A 20339-nucleotide genomic window follows, 5' to 3' on the forward strand; every position below is an offset into this window, starting at 1 on the left:
GTACCGAGGGAGCGCCGCACGGTCGGAGGGGCGGTACCGAGGGAGCGCCGCACGGTCGGAGGGGCGGTACCGAGGGAGCGCCGCACGGTCGGAGGGGCGGTACCGAGGGAGCGCCGCACGGTCGGAGGGGCGGTACCGAGGGAGCGCCGCACGGTCGGAGGGGCGGTACTGAGGGAGCGCCGCACTGTCGGAGGGGCAGTGCTGAGGGAGCGCCGCACTGTCGGAGGGGCGGTACTGAGGGAGCGCCGCACTGTCGGGGCTCGCTCAGCATGGTCAATGCTTTGATGCTGGGGATGTTGGCCTGAGCGAGAACACTGACGTTGGTGCGCCTATCCTGCCAATGGATTTGCAGGATCTTGCGGAGGCAGCATTGGTGGTACCTCTCCAGTGCTTTGAGGTGCCTGTTGTACATGGTCCATGTCTCTGAGGCATACAGGAGGGCGGGTATCACTGCTGCTCTGTAGACCATGAGCTTAGTGCCGGGTTTGAGGTCGTGGTCTTCAAACACTCACTGTATAAATGCTAGATGTTTCGCTGACCTTTTCATTGGCGACATAGTGCGGACCTACCCCAGTTTAACGTTTGTCTTGCTCCGGCGCCCTTCTGCAGGTAAAATACTGACCGACGACTTTGCCGACAAAGAGGGGCTGGAGATGGGCGACGAGTATTTTGCCAACCTGGACCACATCGAGAGCGTGGAGAAGTACAAGGAGGGCTACGAGAGCGACGCCAAGTGCTCGTCGGACAGCAGCGGGGTGGACCTGAAGGAGGAGCACGAGAACAGTGGCAGCGAGGCGGAGGACTCCAGCTCGGACAGCTCGGACCAGAACTTCGGCAACGACGACGCCTACGTCCCCAACTCGGTGTGGCGCAGCTACGTGACCCGCACCAAGAGCCGCGAGCAGAAGGAGAACGGCTCGGAGGCCGGCCTGGCCCGCCAGACCAGCCAGGAGGACGCCGGCGCCTGCAAGCTGCCCTTCACCGAGGAGACGGCCAAGAACAAGGTGGCCTCGTGGCTGAGCGCCCTGCAGGTGGATGACTCCAACCTGGACTCCGACAGCCGCTCCTCATTCAAGATGGCGGAAGGCGGCGAGTCCAAAGCGCCGAAGGACGAGCCGGCCAAGAACCAAAGCAGCCAGCCCGATGCCAAGAAGCCGCTGGCCTTGGCCCCCAAGGACGGACTGCCTCCGCCCAAGAGCAAAGAGGCCCCTAAGGAGGAGCCCAAGCCCGCCGAGGTGCCCATGGACTTTAAAGCGCAGGGGAAGCAGGAGGTGGAAAAGAAAGACTCAAAGATCGAGGCACCCGAGATAATTGCCATCAAGGTAAGACCCGACCTCGCAGATATGTCTTCAATGCAAGGAGGCTCACCTATGGAGGGGAGGGGAGGGGAAGCACAGAAATAGCACCAGGGCACACAACAGTCAATGTGGAAGACCATTTGTATTGTCCATCCATGAGTCAATAAAGCCTTGCCCCGTCTGCCCTCTCAGGTGGATGTAAAAGATCCCACGGCCACTATTGGAAGAAGAGCAGGGGGAGTTCTCCCCGGTGTCCTGGGGCCAATATTTATCCCTCAATCAACATCACTAAAAAACAGATGATCCGGTCATTATCACATTGCTGTTTGTGGGAGCTTGCTGTGCACAAATTGAGCTGCCGCGTTTCCCACATTACAACAGTGACCACACTTCAAAAAAAGTACTTCATTGGCTGTGAAGCGCTTTGGGACGTCCTGAGGTGGTGAAAGTTTGTTCTTAAAAATTACATTCTTAAATATTCCAAGGTTTTTGCCTTCAAGACCCTAACTGAATTCCACACCTTGATCAGTATCTGTGTGAGGGACTGTCTTAATTTGTACTTATTATTTCCTGTCCCCAGTTTGAACATGTGCTCTCATTGGGCACCTTCCAATAATGCGGGAGGGGTTTCCAAAGTGGGTGACAAGACTCCAATGATTGGGAGTCCCACCAGGAGGCAAGCGCGCACACACATACGCCGTACTGAAAAACTGGTTCCGGCGAAAGTGAATCATCTTCGCAACTGTCTCTTTCTTTAAAGTTCAGATATTAATTCGCCCCAAGTCCCATTCATAAGAACACAAGAAATCGGAGCAGGAATAGGCCACTCGAGCCTGCTCCACCATTCAATAAGATCACGGCTGATCTTGGGCTCAAAGCCACTTCCCCGCCCGCTCCCTATAACCCTTCACTCCCTTATCTTGCAAAAATCTGTCTCTCTCCACTTTAATGACCCAGCCTCCACAGCTCTCTGGGGCAGAGAATTCCACAGATTTACGACCCTCTGAGAGAAGAAATTCCTCCTCACCTCAGTTCTAAAAGGGCGACCCTTTATTCTGAAACTGTGCCCCCGAGTTCTAGATTTCCCCACGAGGGGGAAACATCCTCTCTGCATTACCCTGTCGAGCCCCCCTCAGTATCTTACATGTTTCAATAAAATCACCTCTCATTCTTCTAAACTCCAATGAGTATAGGCCCAACCTGCTCAACCTTTCTTCATAAGTCAACCCCCTCATCTCTGGAATGAACCGAGTGAATCGTCTCTGAACTGACTCCAAGGCAAGTGTATCTTTCCTTAAATAAGGAGACCAAAACTGTACACAGTACTCAAGGTGTGGTCTCACCAACACCCTGTACAGTTGTAGCAGGACTTCCCTGCTTTTATACTCCAACCCCCTCGCAATAAAGGCCAACATTCCATTTGCCTTTTTGATTACTTGCTGTACCTGCATGCTAACTTTTTGTGTTTCATGCACAAGGACCCCCAGGTCCCTCTGAACTGTAGCATTTTGTAATCTCTCTCCATTTAAATAATAATTTGCTTTTTTATTTTTCCTGCCAAAGTGGATAACCTCACACTTTCCCACATTATACTCCATCTGCCAAATGTTTGCCCACTCACTTAGCCTGTCTATATTCCTTTGCAGATTCTTTGAGTCCTCTGCACAACTTGCTTTCCCACCCATCTTTGTATCATCTGCAAACTTGGCTACATTACACTCGGTCCCTTCATCCAAGTCATTAATGTAGATTGTAAATAGTTGGGGCCCCAGCACCGATCCCTGTGGCACCCCACTAGTTACCGTTTACCAACCGGAAAATGACCCATTTATCCTGACTCTCTGCTTTCTGTTAGTTAGCCAATTCTCTATCCATGCTAATATATTACCCCCAACTCCGTGAGCCCTTATCTTATGCAGTAACCTTTTATGTGGCACCTTATCGAATGCCTTCTGGAAATCCAAATACACCACATCCACTGGTTTACCTTTGTCCACCCTGCTCGTTACCTCCTCAAAGAACTCCAGCAAATTTGTTAAAACATGATTTCCCTTCCATAAAACCATGCTGACTCTGCTTGACTGCATTATGATTTTCCAAATGCCCTGCTACTGCTTCCTTAATGAAGGACTCCAGCATTTTCCCAACGACAGATGTTAGGCTAACTGGTCTATAGTTTCCTGCTTTCCAGTTTTCCAATCCGCTGGGACCTCTCCAGAGTCCAGGGAATTTTGGTAGATTGCAACCAATGCATCCACTATCTCTGCAGCCACTTCTTTTAAGACCCTGGGATGCAGGCCATCTGGTCCAGGGGACTTGTCGTCTTTTAGTCCCATTATTTTACCAAGTACTTTTTCCTTAGTGATAGTGATTGTCTTTAGTTCCCCCCTCCCTGTGGCCCTTAGGTTATTCATTATTGGGATGTTGTTATTGTCTTCTACCGTGAAGACAGATACAAAATATTTGTTCAGAGGCTCTACCATTTCCTCATTCCCCATTATTAATTCCCCATTCTCATCCTCTAAGGGACCAACATTTACTTTAGCTACTCTCTTCCTTTTTATATACCTGTAGAAGCTCTTACTTTCTGTTTTAATATTTCTTGCCAGTTTACTCTCATAATTCATCATCTCTCTATTGTTTTTTTAGTCATCCTTTGCTGGTTTTTAAAAATTTCCCAATCCTCTGGCCTCCCACCAATCTTGGCAACATTGTATGCCTTTGTTTTCAGTTTGATACCGTCCTTTACTTCCTTAGTTAGTCACGGATGGTGCTCCCTTCTCTTAATCTTTCTCTCTCACTGGAATATATTTTTGTTGAGAGTTATGAAATATCTCCTTAAATATGTGCTGCTGTATTTCTTACCCTTTAATTTATTTTTCCAGTCCACTTTAGCCAGTTCTGCCCTCATGCCATTGTAATTGTCTTTGTTTAAGATCAGGACACTGGTTTGAGATACAACTTTCTCACCCTCCAACTGAATTTGAATTTCAACCATGCTATGATCACTCTTTCCTAGAGGATCCTTGACTATGGGATCGTTCACCCATCACCCCCTGTGCTCGCTGACCGACATTGGCTGCCGGTCCAGCAACCCCTCGTTTTTAAAATTCTCATCGTCGTGTTCAAATCCTTCCATGGCCTCGCCCCCTCTCCCTATCTATGTAACCTCCCCCTACAACCCTCCGAGATCTCGGCGCTCCTCCAATTCTGGTCTCTTGCGCATCCCCTGATTTCCATCGCTCCACCATTGGCGGCCGTGCCTTCAGCCACCTGTGCCCCAAGCTCTGGAATTCCCTCCTTAAACCTCTCCGCCTCTCTCTCCTCCTTTAAGACACTCCTTAAAACCCACCAAGCTGGCCTAATATCCCCTTAAGTGTCTCGGTGTCAAATTTTGTTTGATAATCGCTCCTGTGAAGCGCCTTGGGACGTTTTACTACGTTAAAGGCGCTCTATAAATGCAAGTTGTTGTTGAGCTTAACAGCCAGAATCTTGTATCGGGCTGCAATGTTGCTGTAGTCTCCCCAGGCAACAGGCTTGTGAGGCAACAGGCAAGTGCGGGACAGCCTCCGTGAGTGGGCTCCCTTACCACTGCACTTGCAGAGGCCAACTAACGCGGCGCGGACTGGACAGGCCCGCCTGGTGTGTGAGGCTCCGCTTAACACTGGGTCGGGCGCAGATCCACCTGCGTGTGGGTGCCCTCTCTGGTCGTGCCAGGTCGTGCCTCGATTTACTGTCCCCACTTCCTCGGCTATGCTGGGTGAGCAGTGGGCTATTTTGTCTCTTGGTTGTAATTACTGTTACTATTCAAGAGGAAGTAAATGACTCCACTTTCTTGTCATCTTTTTCCAGAATCCAGAAGTACCCGCTCACCTCAAAATATCTTCGTAAGTAATGCTCTGTTCCTTTCGTTCTCTCACTCCGTTCCTTCCTTCTCTCATTCCTCTAGCAAAGAGCTGGCACAGACACGATGGGCTGAATGGCCTCCTTCCGCACTGATGCCTCATTTTTTGTGTTTTAAATGTCTGTGTGCCGCACTTGGATGCCGTGACGGTTGATTGGGAACCAGCTAAGTCCTAGGACTCCAGTTCCAAAGTCTCGAGCTCCCCGCGCGCTCAACCTTTCCTGTATCTGTGCTTCCCAGTCAGGGGGGACCTCCGCGCCGAGGAATGGGGCACTTTCCATTTCGGGTACCCAGTGTCGGCGCTGAGCACCCCAGGGTCCGGGCATCGCACGGGTCGATTCAGAGTAAAGTAAACGACGTGCCATTTAATGATGGATTAGCAGGTAGCTTTGTGCTACGGGGCAAGTCAAGATTGTGCGCAGTTGTGGTCGCCTTATCTGAGGAAGGATGTTCTTGCCATGGAGGGAGTGCAGCGAAGATTCACCAGGCTGATACCTGGGATGGCAGGAATGACGTATGAGGAGAGATTGGGTCGATTGGGCTTATACTCGCTAGAGTTTAGAAGAATGAGAGGGGATCTCATTGAAGCTTATAAAATTCTGACAGGACTAGACAGACTAGATGCAGGAAGGATGTTCCCGATGGCAGGGGAGTCCAGAACCAGGGGTCACAGTCTAAGGATAAGGGGTAAGCCATTTAGGACAGAGATGAGGAGGAATTTCTTCACCCAGAAAGTGGTGAACCTGTGGAATTCTCTACCACAGAAGGCAGTTGAGGCCAATTCAGTAAATATATTCAAGAAGGAGTTGGAAATATTTCTTAAGGCTAAAGGGATCAAGGGATATGGGGAGAAAGCAGGGACAGGGTACTGAGTTTGGATGATCAGCCACGATCTCATTGAATGGCGGAGCAGGCTCGAGGGGCCGAATGGCCGACTCCTGCTCCTATCTTCTATGTTTCTAAGATGCTGACTAGGAGCTGGGAGAAGGCTGCTCAAACTCCTTACACACCGGGCCCTTACAGCCAACGCTTTCATCCCGTCGGTCTGCGCTGGATTCGAGCCCGGGTTCCTGAGGTGCAAGGCTGGTGTCTAACCCTCCGTACCGCCCAGCCCCCACAGGGCCATGTTTCAGCGCATTGCTCTGCCTGAGAGCGAGCGAGAGCAAGGCTTCGTCCCTCCTAGTGTAGGCTGGATTGGAACTCTAGACCCAACGCCGGAACATCTTCCCTACCCCCCCAATCCCAAGTCCATTGCGCGTCTGACGGAGCTGCAACGCAGCCGTTTCAGCGACTGTCTTTCCCCCCCCCCCCCCCAGTTCTCTCTCCTCAGAACGCACAGGTGGGTATCTAGCTAGGAGTGGCACGGTGCCGTTTTACACAGGAAAGCACAGTGGTGCAGACGGCCAGCGGGCGCGCTGGTATTTAGGCACAGCCAGGGCGCCACTGACCCCCGATCTCGTGTTCTTCAGGCCGTTTGACAACACTTCCAGGAACTTTGGCTACAACCCGAGGCCGGCAAGGAGCGAGGGCATCCGGCGACCCGTCAGCAAGACCACGCTTCTTCAGGCTAGACGCAATTCCGCGCCGGTGCCCGTGTCGAAAGACGTAAGTGTGAGACGCTAAAAGTGTGGCACAACACGAGAGGCGATGGCAAGGGTTTGGCACACCCGCCGACTCTTCCCGGGTGTAAGCAGGGTCGTTGGGTCGGGACATGTGCACCGATTGGGACGCTGACTTGTCACAACATTTGGTCTATCGAAGCTTCCAGCCCAGTCCAGCATGAAGTCCTTTCAGAACTTCTGCACAGTTCTCGAGCACCCACTGTAGCCTTGCCGGAAATGTCGCCGTGCGTGCAGAACCGGAAGGGCACAGGTTTAATCCTCTTGCCCGCGGGGAGTCAGCTGATCTCGGCCTAGCTGGCAGTAGGGATGCCTCTGTCGCCCGCTCGTCACTTTATTTCTCTCCCTGTTTCGCCCCGGCAGTTCTGTCCCCCTCACCTTCTGACGGTGCTGGGTGCTCTCTCCAAGAGACCAGCCTCCACCCGTCGGCCGAGTTGGCGGTAGGCTATTTGACCGTCTGTGGGGAGAGGCAACACAACCGAGCCTTGCTCATAAGCTTGCCATCTTCACAGGACCCAGCTGTATTTTGAACAAGCGAACTCTACTAACCTGCCAGATTTATCCCAAACATTTCCCTCTGGGTAATTCCTACACCAGGGGGGCACAGTGGCATAGTGGTTAGCACTGTTGCCTCACAGCGCCAGGGACCCGGGTTCAAATCCGGCCTCGGGCGACTGTCTGTGTGGAGTTTGCACATTCTCCCCGTGTTTGCGTGGGTTTCCTCCGGGTGCTCCGGTTTCCTCCCACAGTCCAAAGATGTGCGAGTTAGGTTGATTGGCTATGATAAATTGACCCTTAGTGTTAGGGGGATTAAATACGTGGGGTTACGGGGATAGGGTGGGATATGTGTTGGTGTAGGGGTTACGGGGATCGGGTGGGATATGTGTCGGTGCAGGCTCGATGGGCCGAAATGGCCTCTATCTGCACTGTGGGGATTCTGTGATTCTGTGACCTGCTTTAAGTTTGCGGTTCGCCTAATTTCCTGGCCGACTTCGACCCGGGGTTGGCTTTATTTATATACCTGGTTTCGAGCCCTCTCCAGACAGCAAAGTTTAAGCATCTTGTATGGGGGGTACGGTAGTGCGGTGGTTATGTTATTGGACTAGTGATCCAGAGAACGCAAGTTCAAATCTAGTTCAAGTAGGTTGGGAATTTGAATTTCGTTTTTTAAAAAATCTAGAAATTAAAAGCTGGTATCAGTTTTAAGCTGCCGTTTTGTTGTAACTGGTTCACTAGTGTCTGTTGGGCAAGGAAATCGGCTGTCCTTTCAGCCTGGGCCTATATGTGATTCCAGCCCCACGCCCAGGTGCTTGGCAAACAGCTCCGTCCTATCAAAGCATGCAGCGGTTTACGAAGGCTCAGGGGTTGCCAGCACTGCCCACATCCCGACAATGAATAATAATGAAAAGAAATCTCTTTTTTTGTCTCTGCTCGTCCCGCTTCACACGCGCAAGAAACAAGAGCCCGAGTCTTGTTCCGCACTTTAAAAAAAAAAAAAAAATAATAATAATAATTCATACACTGGGTGTTGGCGTCGCGGGTGAATTTAAGTTCCCCAGTTGCCGTGGTGGGATTTGAACTCGCGGCCTCTGGATTGCTAGTCCAGTAACCTAACCACTATGCGACGTGGTTGACCCTCTGATCCTCTCCACTGTGGCCTAGCAAGCCACTCCATTGTTAAAAAAAAAAAAAAAAAAATGCTGGAATCGTGATGTGGGCATGACTGGCTGAAGAAGATGAGCCCTTCACCGCTTTGTCACCGACGTGAATCTTGCCATTCATGTGGAAATGGCTTATGAAATAATACTGGGCGGCCTGCTGGTGGCGCTGTCCAGGGAGAGTATAAATACTCAGGCACGGGCCCAGCTTGCTCAGGACATTCTTTAACAGGAACTAGTGAAGGACACAACTAGACCTCCATGTTGTAAAACAGTTGATTAAAGCTTTGTTTAACGCTTAGACCAAGTGCCTAGTAGTGTTCTTACGTCAGTCCTTACGTCAGTCACGACAACTAGGGAGGGGCAATGAACCCCCCCCCACCGAGGACCAACGCATGTTCTTGTCCCGTTCAAACAGGATGTAATGACTCTGTCGAGCAGCTCGGACAGCGAGATGGACACCGGCACCCAGACCAGCGGCAGTCGCAAGCAGGCACAGGGCCAGGCTCCCGCGGCGGGGAATGACAGCGACGACGTTCAGACCATCTCCTCGGGCTCCGACGAGGCGTACAGCGCAGGCAAGAAAGACGAGAACGATCCAAAGAACGCAGGTGCGTCACCCGCGCCCCCCCCCCCTCCCCAAATGACCCAACACCAACTTGCATTTATAGAGCGCCTTTAACGTAGTAAAACTCTCCCCACGGCGCTTCACAGGAGCGATTATCGAACAAGATTTGACACCGAGCCACATGAGATGTTCGGGCAGGTGACCAAAAGCTTGGTCAAAGAGGTCGGTTTTAAGGAGCGTCTTAAAGGAGGAGAGAGAGAGGCGGAGAGGTTTAGGGAGGGAATTCCAGAGCTCGGGGCCCAGGCGGCTGAAGGCACGGCCGCCAATGGTGGAGCGATGGAAATCGGGGGATGCTGGAGAGGCCAGAATTGGAGGAGCGCCGAGATCTCGGAGGGTTGTGGGGGCTGGAGGAGGTTACAGAGATAGGATGGGCCATGGAGGGATTTGAACAGAAGGATGAGAATTTTAAATCGAGGTGTTGCCGGACCGGGGGCCAATGTAGGTCAGCGAGCACAGGGGGTGATGGGCGAACGGGACTCGGTGTGAGTTAGGATACAGGGCAGCAGAGTGAAAGAGCGAAGCTGCTTTCTTTCCGGTGCCTGTAGTATCCGGCAGTGTTGGAAGTCTAAGAGGAGTGGCTGGCACTGTCTCAGCCAGGTAACTGCCATGAGGAGACCCAAAGCAGGCAGAAGCGCTGGACTTCCCCGCCCCTCCCCCAACCCCCGATGCTCCTTAATGACATTGTCCTGATGCTTCCAGATTGCCCCAACAAAAGACAGGTGGCGGTTAAATCGACCCGGGGCTTTGCAGTTAAGTCGACCCACGGGATTGCGGTGAAGGCGAGCAACATGGAGAAAGGCGAAGGAGGCAACGGCCGCAAAAGCACCAGGCAGTTCTACGACGGCGAGGAGTCTTGCTACATCATCGACGCGAAGCTGGAGGGGAACCTGGGACGGTACTTGAACGTAAGTGTACACGGGGGAGAGGTGGGGGAAATAAAGACAGGCCTCCAATCTGTGAGAGCTTGGCTACAGCAGGGTAGGGTGGGGGAGGAATAAGGACAGGCCTCCAACCTGTGAGAGCTTGGCTACAGCAGGGTAGGGTGGGGGAGGAATAAAGACAGGCCTCCAACCTGTGAGAGCTTGGCTACAGCGGGGTAGGGTGGGGGAGGAATAAAGACAGGCCTCCAACCTGTGAGAGCTTGGCTACAGCAGGGTAGGGTGGGGGAGGAATAAAGACAGGCCTCCAACCTGTGAGAGCTTGGCTATGGCAGGGTAGGGTGGGGGAGGAATAAAGACAGGCCTCCAACCTGTGAGAGATTGGCTACAGCAGGGTAGGGTGGGAATAAAGACAGGCCTCCAATCTGTGAAAGCTTAGCTACAGCAGGGTAGGGTGGGGGAGGAATAAAGACAGGTCTCCAATCTGTGAGAACTTGGCTACAGCGGGGTAGGGTGGGGGAGGAATAAGGACAGGCCTCCAATCTGTGAGAACTTGGCTACAGCGAGGTAGGGTGGGGGAGGAATAAGGACAGGCCTCCAACCTGTGAGAGCTTGTCTACAGCGAGGTAGGGTGGCAGTGGAATAAGGACAGGCCTCCAACCTGTGAGAGCTTGTCTACAGCGAGGTAGGGTGGCAGTGGAATAAGGACAGGCCTCCAACCTGTGAGAGCTTGTCTACAGCGAGGTAGGGTGGCAGTGGAATAAGGACAGGCCTCCAACCTGTGAGAGCTTGTCTACAGCGAGGTAGGGTGGCAGTGGAATAAGGACAGGCCTCCAACCTGTGAAAGCTTGGCTACAGCAGGGTAGGGTAAGTTGGAATAAGGACAGGCCTCCAACCTGTGAGAGCTTGGCTACAGTAGGGCAGGGTGGGTAGGAATAAAGATAGGCCTCCAACCTGTGAGTGCTTGGCTACAGTAGGGCAGGGTAAATTGGAATAAGGACAGGCCTCCAACCTGTGAGAGCTTGGCTACAGCAGGGCAGGGTGGGTAGGAATAAAGATAGGCCTCCAACCTGTGAGTGCTTGGCAACGGCAGGGCAGGGTAAAGTGGAATAAGGACAGGCCTCCAATCTGAGAGCTTGGCTACGGCAGGGCAGGGTAAGGTGGAATAAGGACAGGCCTCCAACCTGTGAGAGCTTGGATACGGCGGGGTAGGGTGGGGGAGGAATAAAGACAGGCCTCCAACCTGTGAGAGCTTGGCTACAGCAGGGCAGGGTGGGTAGGAATAAAGACAGGCCTCCAATCTGTGAGAGCTTGGCTACGGCAGGGTAGGGTAGGGTGGAATAAAGACAGGCCTCCAACCTATGAGAGCTTGGCTATGGCGGGGTAGGGCGGGGGAGGAATAAGGACAGGCCTCCAACCTGTGAGCGCTTGGCTACGGCAGGGTAGGGTGGGGGAGGAATAAGGACAGGCCTCCAACCTGTGAGAGCTTGGCTACGGCAGGGTAGGGCGGGGGAGGAATAAGGACAGGCCTCCAACCTGTGAGCGCTTGGCTACGGCAGGGTAGGGTGGGGGAGGAATAAGGACAGGCCTCCAACCTGTGAGAGCTTGACTACGGCGAGGTAGGGTGGGGGAGGAATAAAGACAGGCCTCCAACCTGTGAGAGCTTGGCTACAGTGGGGTAGGGTGAGGTAGGAATAAGGACAGGCCTCCAACCTGTGAGAGCTTGGCTACGGCGAGGTAGGGTGGGGGAGGAATAAAGACAGGCCTCCAACCTGTGAGAGCTTGGCTACAGTGGGGTAGGGTGGGGTAGGAATAAGGACAGGCCTCCAACCTGTGAGAGATTGGCTACAGCGGGGTAGGGTGGGGGAGGAATAAAGACAGGCCTCCAACCTGTGAGAGATTGGCTACAGCGGGGTAGGGTGGGGGAGGAATAAAGACAGGTCTCCAATCTGTGAGAGCTTGGCTACAGCGGGGTAGGGTGGGAGTGGAATAAAGACAGGCCTCCAATCTGTGAGAGCTTGGCTACAGCGAGGTAGGGTGGCAGTGGAATAAGGACAGGCCTCCAACCTGTGAGAGCTTGTCTACAGCGAGGTAGGGTGGCAGTGGAATAAGGACAGGCCTCCAACCTGTGAGAGCTTGTCTACAGCGAGGTAGGGTGGCAGTGGAATAAGGACAGGCCTCCAACCTGTGAGAGCTTGTCTACAGCGGGGTAGGGTGGCAGTGGAATAAGGACAGGCCTCCAACCTGTGAAAGCTTGGCTACAGCAGGGTAGGGCGGGGGAGGAATAAGGACAGGCCTCCAACCTGTGAGAGCTTGGCTACAGTAGGGCAGGGTGGGTAGGAATAAAGATAGGCCTCCAACCTGTGAGAGCTTGGCTACAGTAGGGCAGGGTAAAGTGGAATAAGGACAGGCCTCCAATCTGAGAGCTTGGCTACGGCAGGGCAGGGTAAGGTGGAATAAGGACAGGCCTCCAACCTGTGAGAGCTTGGATACGGCAGGGTAGGGTAGGGTGGAATAAAGACAGGCCTCCAACCTGTGAGAGCTTGGCTACGGCAGGGTAGGGCGGGGGAGGAATAAAGACAGGTCTCCAACCTGTGAGAGCTTGGCTACGGCGGGGTAGGGTGGGGGAGGAATAAAGACAGGCCTCCAACCTGTGAGAGCTTGGCTACGGCGGGGTAGGGTAGGGGAGGAATAAAGACAGACCTCCAACCTGTGAGAGCTTGGCTACGGCTGGGTAGGGTGGGGGAGGAATAAAGACAGGCCTCCAACCTGTGAGAGCTTGGCTACGGCGGGGTAGGGTAGGGTGGAATAAAGACAGGCCTCTAACCTGTGAGAGCTTGGCTACAGCGGGGTAGGGTGGGGGTAGAATAAGGACAGGCCTCCAATCTGTGAGAGCTTGGCTACAGCGGGGTAGGGTGGCGGTAGAATAAGGACAGGCCTCCAACCTGCGAGAGCTTGGCTACGGCGGGGTAGGGTGGCGGTAGAATAAGGACAGGCCTCCAATCTGTGAGAGCTTGGCTACAGCAGTGTAGGGTGGAGGGGAATAAGGACAGGCCTCCAACCTGTGAGAGCTTGGCTACGGCGAGGTAGGGTGGCAGTGGAATAAGGACAGGCCTCCAACCTGTGAAAGCTTGGCTACAGCAGGGTAGGGTGGGGGAGGAATAAGGACAGGCCTCCAACCTGTGAAAGCTTGGCTACAGCAGGGTAGGGTGGGGGAGGAATAAGGACAGGCCTCCAACCTGTGACAGCTTGGCTACAGCAGGGCAGGGTGGGTAGGAATAAAGATAGGCCTCCAACCTGTGAGTGCTTGGCAACGGCAGGGCAGGGTAAGGTGGAATAAGGACAGGCCTCCAACCTGTGAGAGCTTGGATACGGCGGGGTAGGGTGGGGGAGGAATAAGGACAGGCCTCCAACCTGTGAGAGCTTGGATACGGCGGGGTAGGGTGGGTAGGAATAAAGACAGGCCTCCAACCTGTGAGAGCTTGGCTACAGCAAGGCAGGGTGGGTAGGAATAAGGACAGGCCTCCAACCTGTGAGAGCTTGGCTACAGCAAGGCAGGGTGGGTAGGAATAAGGACAGGCCTCCAACCTGTGAGAGCTTGGCTACGGCAGGGTAGGGTGGGGGAGGAATAAGGACAGGCCTCCAACCTGTGAGAGCTTGGCTACAGCAGGGTAGGGTGGGGGAGGAATAAAGACAGGCCTCCAACCTGTGAGAGCTTGGCTACGGCGGGGTAGGGTAGGGGAGGAATAAAGATAGGTCTCCAACCTGTGAGAGCTTGGCTACGGCGGGGTAGGGTAGGGGAGGAATAAAGACAGACCTCCAACCTGTGAGAGCTTGGCTACGGCTGGGTAGGGTGGGGGAGGAATAAAGACAGGCCTCCAACCTGTGAGAGCTTGGCTACGGCGGGGTAGGGTAGGGTGGAATAAAGACAGGCCTCTAACCTGTGAGAGCTTGGCTACAGCGGGGTAGGGTGGGGGTAGAATAAGGACAGGCCTCCAATCTGTGAGAGCTTGGCTACAGCGGGGTAGGGTGGCGGTAGAATAAGGACAGGCCTCCAACCTGTGAGAGCTTGGCTACAGCGGGGTAGGGTGGGGGAGGAATAAAGACAGGCCTCCAATCTGTGAGAGCTTGGCTACAGCGGGGTAGGGTGGAGGGGAATAAGGACAGGCCTCCAACCTGTGAGAGCTTGGCTACAGCGGGGTAGGGTGGGAGTGGAATAAGGACAGGCCTCCAACCTGTGAAAGCTTGGCTACAGCAGGGTAGGGTGGGGGAGGAATAAGGACAGGCCTCCAACCTGTGACAGCTTGGCTACAGCAGGGCAGGGTGGGTAGGAATAAAGATAGGCCTCCAACCTGTGAGTGCTTGGCAACGGCAGGGCAGGGTAAGGTGGAATAAGGACAGGCCTCCAACCTGTGAGAGCTTGGATACGGCAGGGCAGGGTAAGGTGGAATAAGGACAGGCCTCCAACCTGTGAGTGCTTGGCAACGGCAGGGCAGGGTAAGGTGGAATAAGGACAGGCCTCCAACCTGTGAGAGCTTGGATACGGCGGGGTAGGGTGGGGGAGGAATAAGGACAGGCCTCCAACCTGTGAGAGCTTGGCTACAGCAAGGCAGGGTGGGTAGGAATAAGGACAGGCCTCCAACCTGTGAGAGCTTGGCTACGGCAGGGTAGGGTGGGGGAGGAATAAAGGCAGGCCTCCAACCCATGAGAGCTTGGCTACGGCGGGGTAGGGTAGGGTGGAATAAAGACAGGCCTCTAACCTGTGAGAGCTTGGCTACAGCGGGGTAGGGTAGTGGTAGAATAAGGACAGGCCTCCAACCTGTGAGAGCTTGACTACGGCGAGGTAGGGTGGGGGAGGAATAAGGACAGGCCTCCAATCTGTGAGAGCTTGGCTACGGCGGGGTAGGGTAGGGGAGGAATAAGGACAAGCCTCCAATCTGAGAGCTTGGCTACAGCAGGGTGGGGGAGGAATAAAGACAGGCCTCCAACCTGTGAGAGCTTGGCTACAGTGGGGTAGGGTGGGGTAGGAATAAGGACAGGCCTCCAACCTGTGAGAGCTTGGCTACGGCGGGGTAGGGTGGGGGAGGAATAAGGACAGGCCTCCAATCTGTGAGAGCTTGGCTACGGCGAAGTGGGGCGGCGGTATTTCTGGACTAGCAACCCAAGGGTCGTGGGTTCCAGTCCCACCCACGGCAACTGTGAAGTTGAATTCAGTGCGCCCGGTCATTTGTGGGCTGGGGGCTAGAATAGATGATGTCCAGGCAGCAGAGATTCACCCGAGATGATCCCAGGGTTGAGAGGCTTTATTTACGAGGAGAGATTGAAGAAACTGGGGCTCTTTTCATCAGAACGGCGAGAAGGTTAAGAAGAGATCCCCGATAGAGGGGTTCAAAACGATGGGGTTTCATAAACCGGGACAATTGGTTTCCACTGGTTGGTGTCTCTGTAACGAGAGTGAATAAATTTAAGATCATCGCCAACTGAACGGAGAGAATTGGTGACTTTTTTTCACACTAAGTGTTGGAATCTCCGACCAGAAACGGTGAGGGAAGCAGAATGTATAATCGCTATTTAAAAGGGAGGTGGGCAAATAATTGAAATTGAAAAGTGCTCACGAGATTGATCCCTGGGGTGAGAGGGCTGTCCTATGAGGAGAGATTGAGTAGATTGGGCCGATACTCTCTGGAGTTTAGAAGAATGAGAGGTGATCTCATTGAAACATACAAGATTCTGAGGGGGATTGACAGGGTAGAGGCTGAGAGGTTGTTTCCCCCTGGCTGGAGAATCTAGAACCAGGGGTCACAGTCTCAGGATAAGGGGTCGTCCATTTAGGACTGAGATGAGGAGGAATTTCTTCACTCAGAGGGCGGTGAATCTTTGGAATTCTCTGCCCCAGAGGGCTGTGGAGGCTCAGTCCTCGAGTATATTCAAGGCTGAGATCGAGAGATTTTTGGACTCGTGGGAAATCGAGGGATATGGGGATCAGGCGGGAAAGTGGAGTTGAGGTCGAAGATCAGCCATGATCTTATTGAATGGCCGGAGCAGGCTCGAGGGGCCGAATGGCCGACTCCTGCTCCGATTCTTATGTACAAGGCCCAAGGGGGAATGGGACTGAAAGACTGCACAGAATGGGGAGTGGGACCGAGGGGAGAGCGGACGGGCGGGATGGGACTGAGGGGAGAGCGGACGGGCGGGATGGGACCGAGGGGAGAGCGGACGGGCGGGATGGGACCGAGGGGAGAGCGGACAGGCGCGGTGGGACCGAGGGGAGAGCGGACGGGCGGGATGGGACTGAGGGGAGAGCGGACGGGCGCGATGGGACTGAGGGGAGAGCGGACGGGCGGGATGGGACTGAGGGGAGAGCGGACGGGCGCAATGGGACTGAAGGGAGAGCGGACGGGCGGGATGGGACTGAGGGGAGAGCGGACGGGCGCGGTGGGACCGAGGGGAGAGCGGACGGGCGGGATGGGACCGAGGGGAGAGCGGACGGGCGCGATGGGACCGAGGGGAGAGCGGACGGGCGCGATGGGACCGAGGGGAGAGCGGACGGGCGCGATGGGACCGAGGGGAGAGCGGACGGGCGGGATGGGACTGAGGGGAGAGCGGACGGGCGGGATGGGACTGAGGGGAGAGCGGACGGGCGGGATGGGACTGAGGGGAGAGCGGACGGGCGCGATGGGACCGAGGGGAGAGCGGACCGGCGCGATGGGACTGAGGGGAGAGCGGACGGGCGGGATGGGACTGAGGGGAGAGCGGACGGGCGGGATGGGACTGAGGGGAGAGCGGACGGGGGCGATGGGACCGAGGGGAGAGCGGACGGGCGGGATGGGACTGAGGGGAGAGCGGACGGGCGCGATGGGACCGAGGGGAGAGCGGACGGGCGGGATGGGACTGAGGGGAGAGCGGACGGGCGGGATGGGAATGAGGGGAGAGCGGACGGGCACGATGGGACCGAGGGGAGAGCGGACGGGCGGGATGGGACTGAGGGGAGAGCGGACCGGCGCGATGGGACCGAGGGGAGAGCGGACCGGCGCGATGGGACCGAGGGGAGAGCGGACGGGCGGGATGGGACGGAGGGGAGAGCGGACCGGCGCGATGGGACTGAGGGGTGAGCGGACGGGGGCGATGGGCCGAGCGGCCCCCTCCCGTGCTGTAAAATTCTGCTGGTCCTGCGTGCGAAGCTGATCTAAACGGCGAGTGCTTCTTTAACCTTACAGCACAGCTGCAGCCCCAACCTCTTTGTGCAGAATGTTTTCGTGGACACACACGACCTCCGCTTCCCGTGGGTGGCATTCTTCGCGAGCAAGTAAGTTGACGCGCGTGTCGAGCTGTTTCCCTCGCCCGCCTGTGCTCCCGGTCCGAGGGCAAGTCAGTTGAGGTGCTGCATTGCCCAGGAACTAGAGACCGTTAGAGGAGCAAAGAGCCTTGGCTGTCCCAAGCATGCAACTCAATAAAACGGCAGCCGACGGGCACTAGAAAGCAAGTTTAATGGAAAGTTGGCTTTTATCGCAAGGGGGCTGGAATACAAAGGGGAGGCAGCGATGCTTCAGTTGTACGGAGCTCTGGTCAGACCCCGCCTGGAGTAACTGGGTTCAGTTCTGGGCCCCGCCCCTCAGGAAGGAGATCTTGTCCTCGGAGGGGGAGCAGCACAGATTCACCAGAATGATACCCGGGGGGCTAAAAGGGTTAAATTCCGAGGACAGGTTGCACAGACTGGGCTTGTATTCCCTCGAGTTTAGAAGATTAAGGGGTGATCTAATTGAGGTGTTGAAGATTAAAAATGGATTTTGACAGGGTTCGATACGGAGAAACTATTTCCTCAGGTGAGGGGGGGGACTGATCTTGAAATTAGAGCCAGGCCGTTCAGGGGTGATGTCAGGAAGCACTTCTTCACACAAAGGGGGGTGGAAATCTGGAACTCTCTCCCCCAAAAAGCTGTTGAGGCTGGTAGGAGGGGGGTCAGTTGGAGCTTTCAAGACTGAGATGGATGTTAGCTAAGGGTATCAAGGGATATGGAACCAAGGCGGATAAATGGAGTTGAGGTTCAGATCAGCCCTGATGTGATTGAATGGCGGAACAGAATTGAGGGGCTGAATGGCCTAATGTTACTGTGTCGGGAAGCATGTTGGCCGTGGCACATTGTTGTCCCGTTACTATATTCCTAGCGGCTGGGTAAATCCAGGGAAGACACTGTGTGTGTGTGTGTACAGCACAAGACCCGAGGTGCGGTGTGAACATTCGTGAGGCTGAGTTTCTTTCCCTTCCTCCCTCCCCCCACCTTTACTTCCGCAGGAGAATCCGTGCCGGGACCGAGCTGACCTGGGACTACAACTATGAAGTCGGGAGCGTGGAGGGCAAACAGTTACTGTGCTGCTGTGGTTCCACGGAATGCAGGGGGCGACTGCTCTAGACCCATTCTTCCCCCTCACCTCCCCCCCCACAACCCCTCCCACCGATCTCCGAACTCTTCCCAGCGCACGTGAAGCTCACCAGCCATCTCTCGACTCCCAAACGAAATGCCCTCCCTCGCCAGCCATTTCAAGCTCAGAGGAGACTGGAGGCTCGCCAGGCAGTGTTAAGGATATTGAACTTTTTTTTTTTCCCCACCCCCCTCCGGCCTCGGACAGATCAGACGCGATCAAATGGATCCCATCGGCTCCCGACCCTTCCCAGCAAGTCAGTGGCATCTCCCAAACGGTTCTCGGAGGCACGACCGATCAATCCTCGAGCCGTTGCTGGACTGGAAGGAGGCGACTGTCGCGACGCCTCGCGGCTGGGCGGGGACCTCGGGGCCCCTGTCTCGCGTCAGAGTCGAAGCTCGCTGGGACCCGGACAATCGCTGGGCTCCACCTTTGGCGCGGAATCGACCGGACCCGGCGAAGGGCCTCGGGCAGGCCGAAGCTGCGTGTGCTGAAGGCTCGCCGAGCGGCAGTTGCGCGCTCTGATGCGCGCATCCACGTAAACTGGGAGGCACCGGCAAGCAAGGGCTCGAACTAATCAGACGGTACTTGCTTGGTGAGCTCTGGGGGCACAATCCCCGCAACGCCCGGGTACAAGGACACCTCAAATGGTTCTCGAAGATGCTACCAATCAGTCCTCGCATCCATTGCTGGTCGGAAAGGAAGTGGCTGTTGCGGGCGCTTCAGTCTGTTCGCGGCGGCACGCGAGAGCCTGATCTGGACGCTTAGAATATACCTCAGTTATGTTTCTTCCCCTCCCCACCCCCCCCCACCCCTCAGCCAACCCTCCCTCTGTTCCCCCTCCCCAAAAAAACACTACGCTACAATGAACAACCAGAGTGAGCGGCAACCGAGTGATCGGTGTTTGCATCCTCCTGGGTTTCTTTCGCTCTGCATCCTGTTGTTGTCGGGCATCTCTGGGCTGACCGTCTCTTTGGGGGTTGCGGGCGACGGTGGGGGGGGGGTCAAGGGGAGAGAAAAGGCGAATCTGACCCCCTCCGGCTCTGACGGAGCTGTTCAACCGCGGGCTGGCCGGCATTCTGCCCGGTGTCGAAATAGCTGAGCGGCGCCGCTCGATGGTATAAACTGAAGGGGAACCAGTGACCCCCTCCCCCCCGCCAATTAAAACCCTGATCGCAGGGAAGTACAAACACCCGGGAGCTGTGTTCGGAACCTTAAAATGGAGTGTGGCATGGAACCGATCCATTTTATCTGTTACAGCCCCTTGTAATCTCCTCCTCTTCCTTTGTTTGGTTTATTTTTATTTTACCCCCCCCCCATCCCGCGATTTCATCTCCCCTCTTGGGGATGTCGACGGTCTCGCTGGCCTTGCGTTACAGCGGCTGCTCTTGCTCTTGAATGAGCCTCGACGGTTGGTCGGCTATTTGGCTGTAGGGGGCGCGCATCGCGGCCCAACCCAGTCCTGTCCCCTCCCAGTGTTCATACACGTATGTTCCAGTGGGGCGGGGGCGGGGGGGGGGGTGCGTCCACCGGGCAGTAATCAGGACAGGCATCCACGACCGTTTTTTTTTTTAATCCGCTCCCTTAACCCGGGGCCGCTGTGACCGTTTGTAGCACCCCCTTTCCCCGCTCCGTAGGCACAGCCCAGAGTTTGGGTCTGGGCACCACCCATGGCTGGCAGACTGTGTCTTTCATTGGCGATCCAATCACGCTGATTGGAGTCGAAACTGAGCTCAGTTGACTTGACCCTTCCAAGTGCTTTACAGATCCCCCCAAAGCCCGACCCAGTGTTGCCGCCAACGCTTCTGTATAGTGCAGTGTATATGTGCGTGCGTGCGTGCGTGCGTGTGTGTGTGTGTGTGTATGCGTGCGTGTGTGTGTGAATATTGTACTGAGCTTTTACCAGACATGTCTTAACACCCCAAGTCCTTCCA

General features: G+C 55.1%; 1 protein-coding gene across 6 annotated transcripts in view; it reads left to right on the plus strand.

The window, feature by feature from the left end:
- Positions 1 to 19185, plus strand: part of setdb1b (SET domain bifurcated histone lysine methyltransferase 1b) — an 88868-nt gene extending 69683 nt beyond the window's left edge. For all 6 annotated transcript variants that reach the window (XM_085978691.1, XM_085978690.1, XM_085978695.1 and 3 more), the window contains 7 exons: positions 610 to 1322; positions 5151 to 5185; positions 6672 to 6807; positions 8898 to 9090; positions 9807 to 10012; positions 17203 to 17291; positions 18278 to 19185. In XM_085978691.1, the coding sequence (XP_085834817.1) occupies positions 610 to 1322; positions 5151 to 5185; positions 6672 to 6807; positions 8898 to 9090; positions 9807 to 10012; positions 17203 to 17291; positions 18278 to 18395 (1490 nt within the window). In that variant the 3' untranslated portion in view covers positions 18396 to 19185. The remainder of the gene's footprint in view (positions 1 to 609; positions 1323 to 5150; positions 5186 to 6671; positions 6808 to 8897; positions 9091 to 9806; positions 10013 to 17202; positions 17292 to 18277) is intronic.
- The last annotated feature ends 1154 nt before the right edge of the window (positions 19186 to 20339 follow it).

The sequence above is a fragment of the Somniosus microcephalus genome, unplaced genomic scaffold (genome assembly GCF_052327205.1).
Source record: "Somniosus microcephalus isolate GS21.2 unplaced genomic scaffold, FLI_Smic_1.0 unresolved_chr7, whole genome shotgun sequence".
Taxonomy (NCBI): domain Eukaryota; kingdom Metazoa; phylum Chordata; class Chondrichthyes; order Squaliformes; family Somniosidae; genus Somniosus; species Somniosus microcephalus.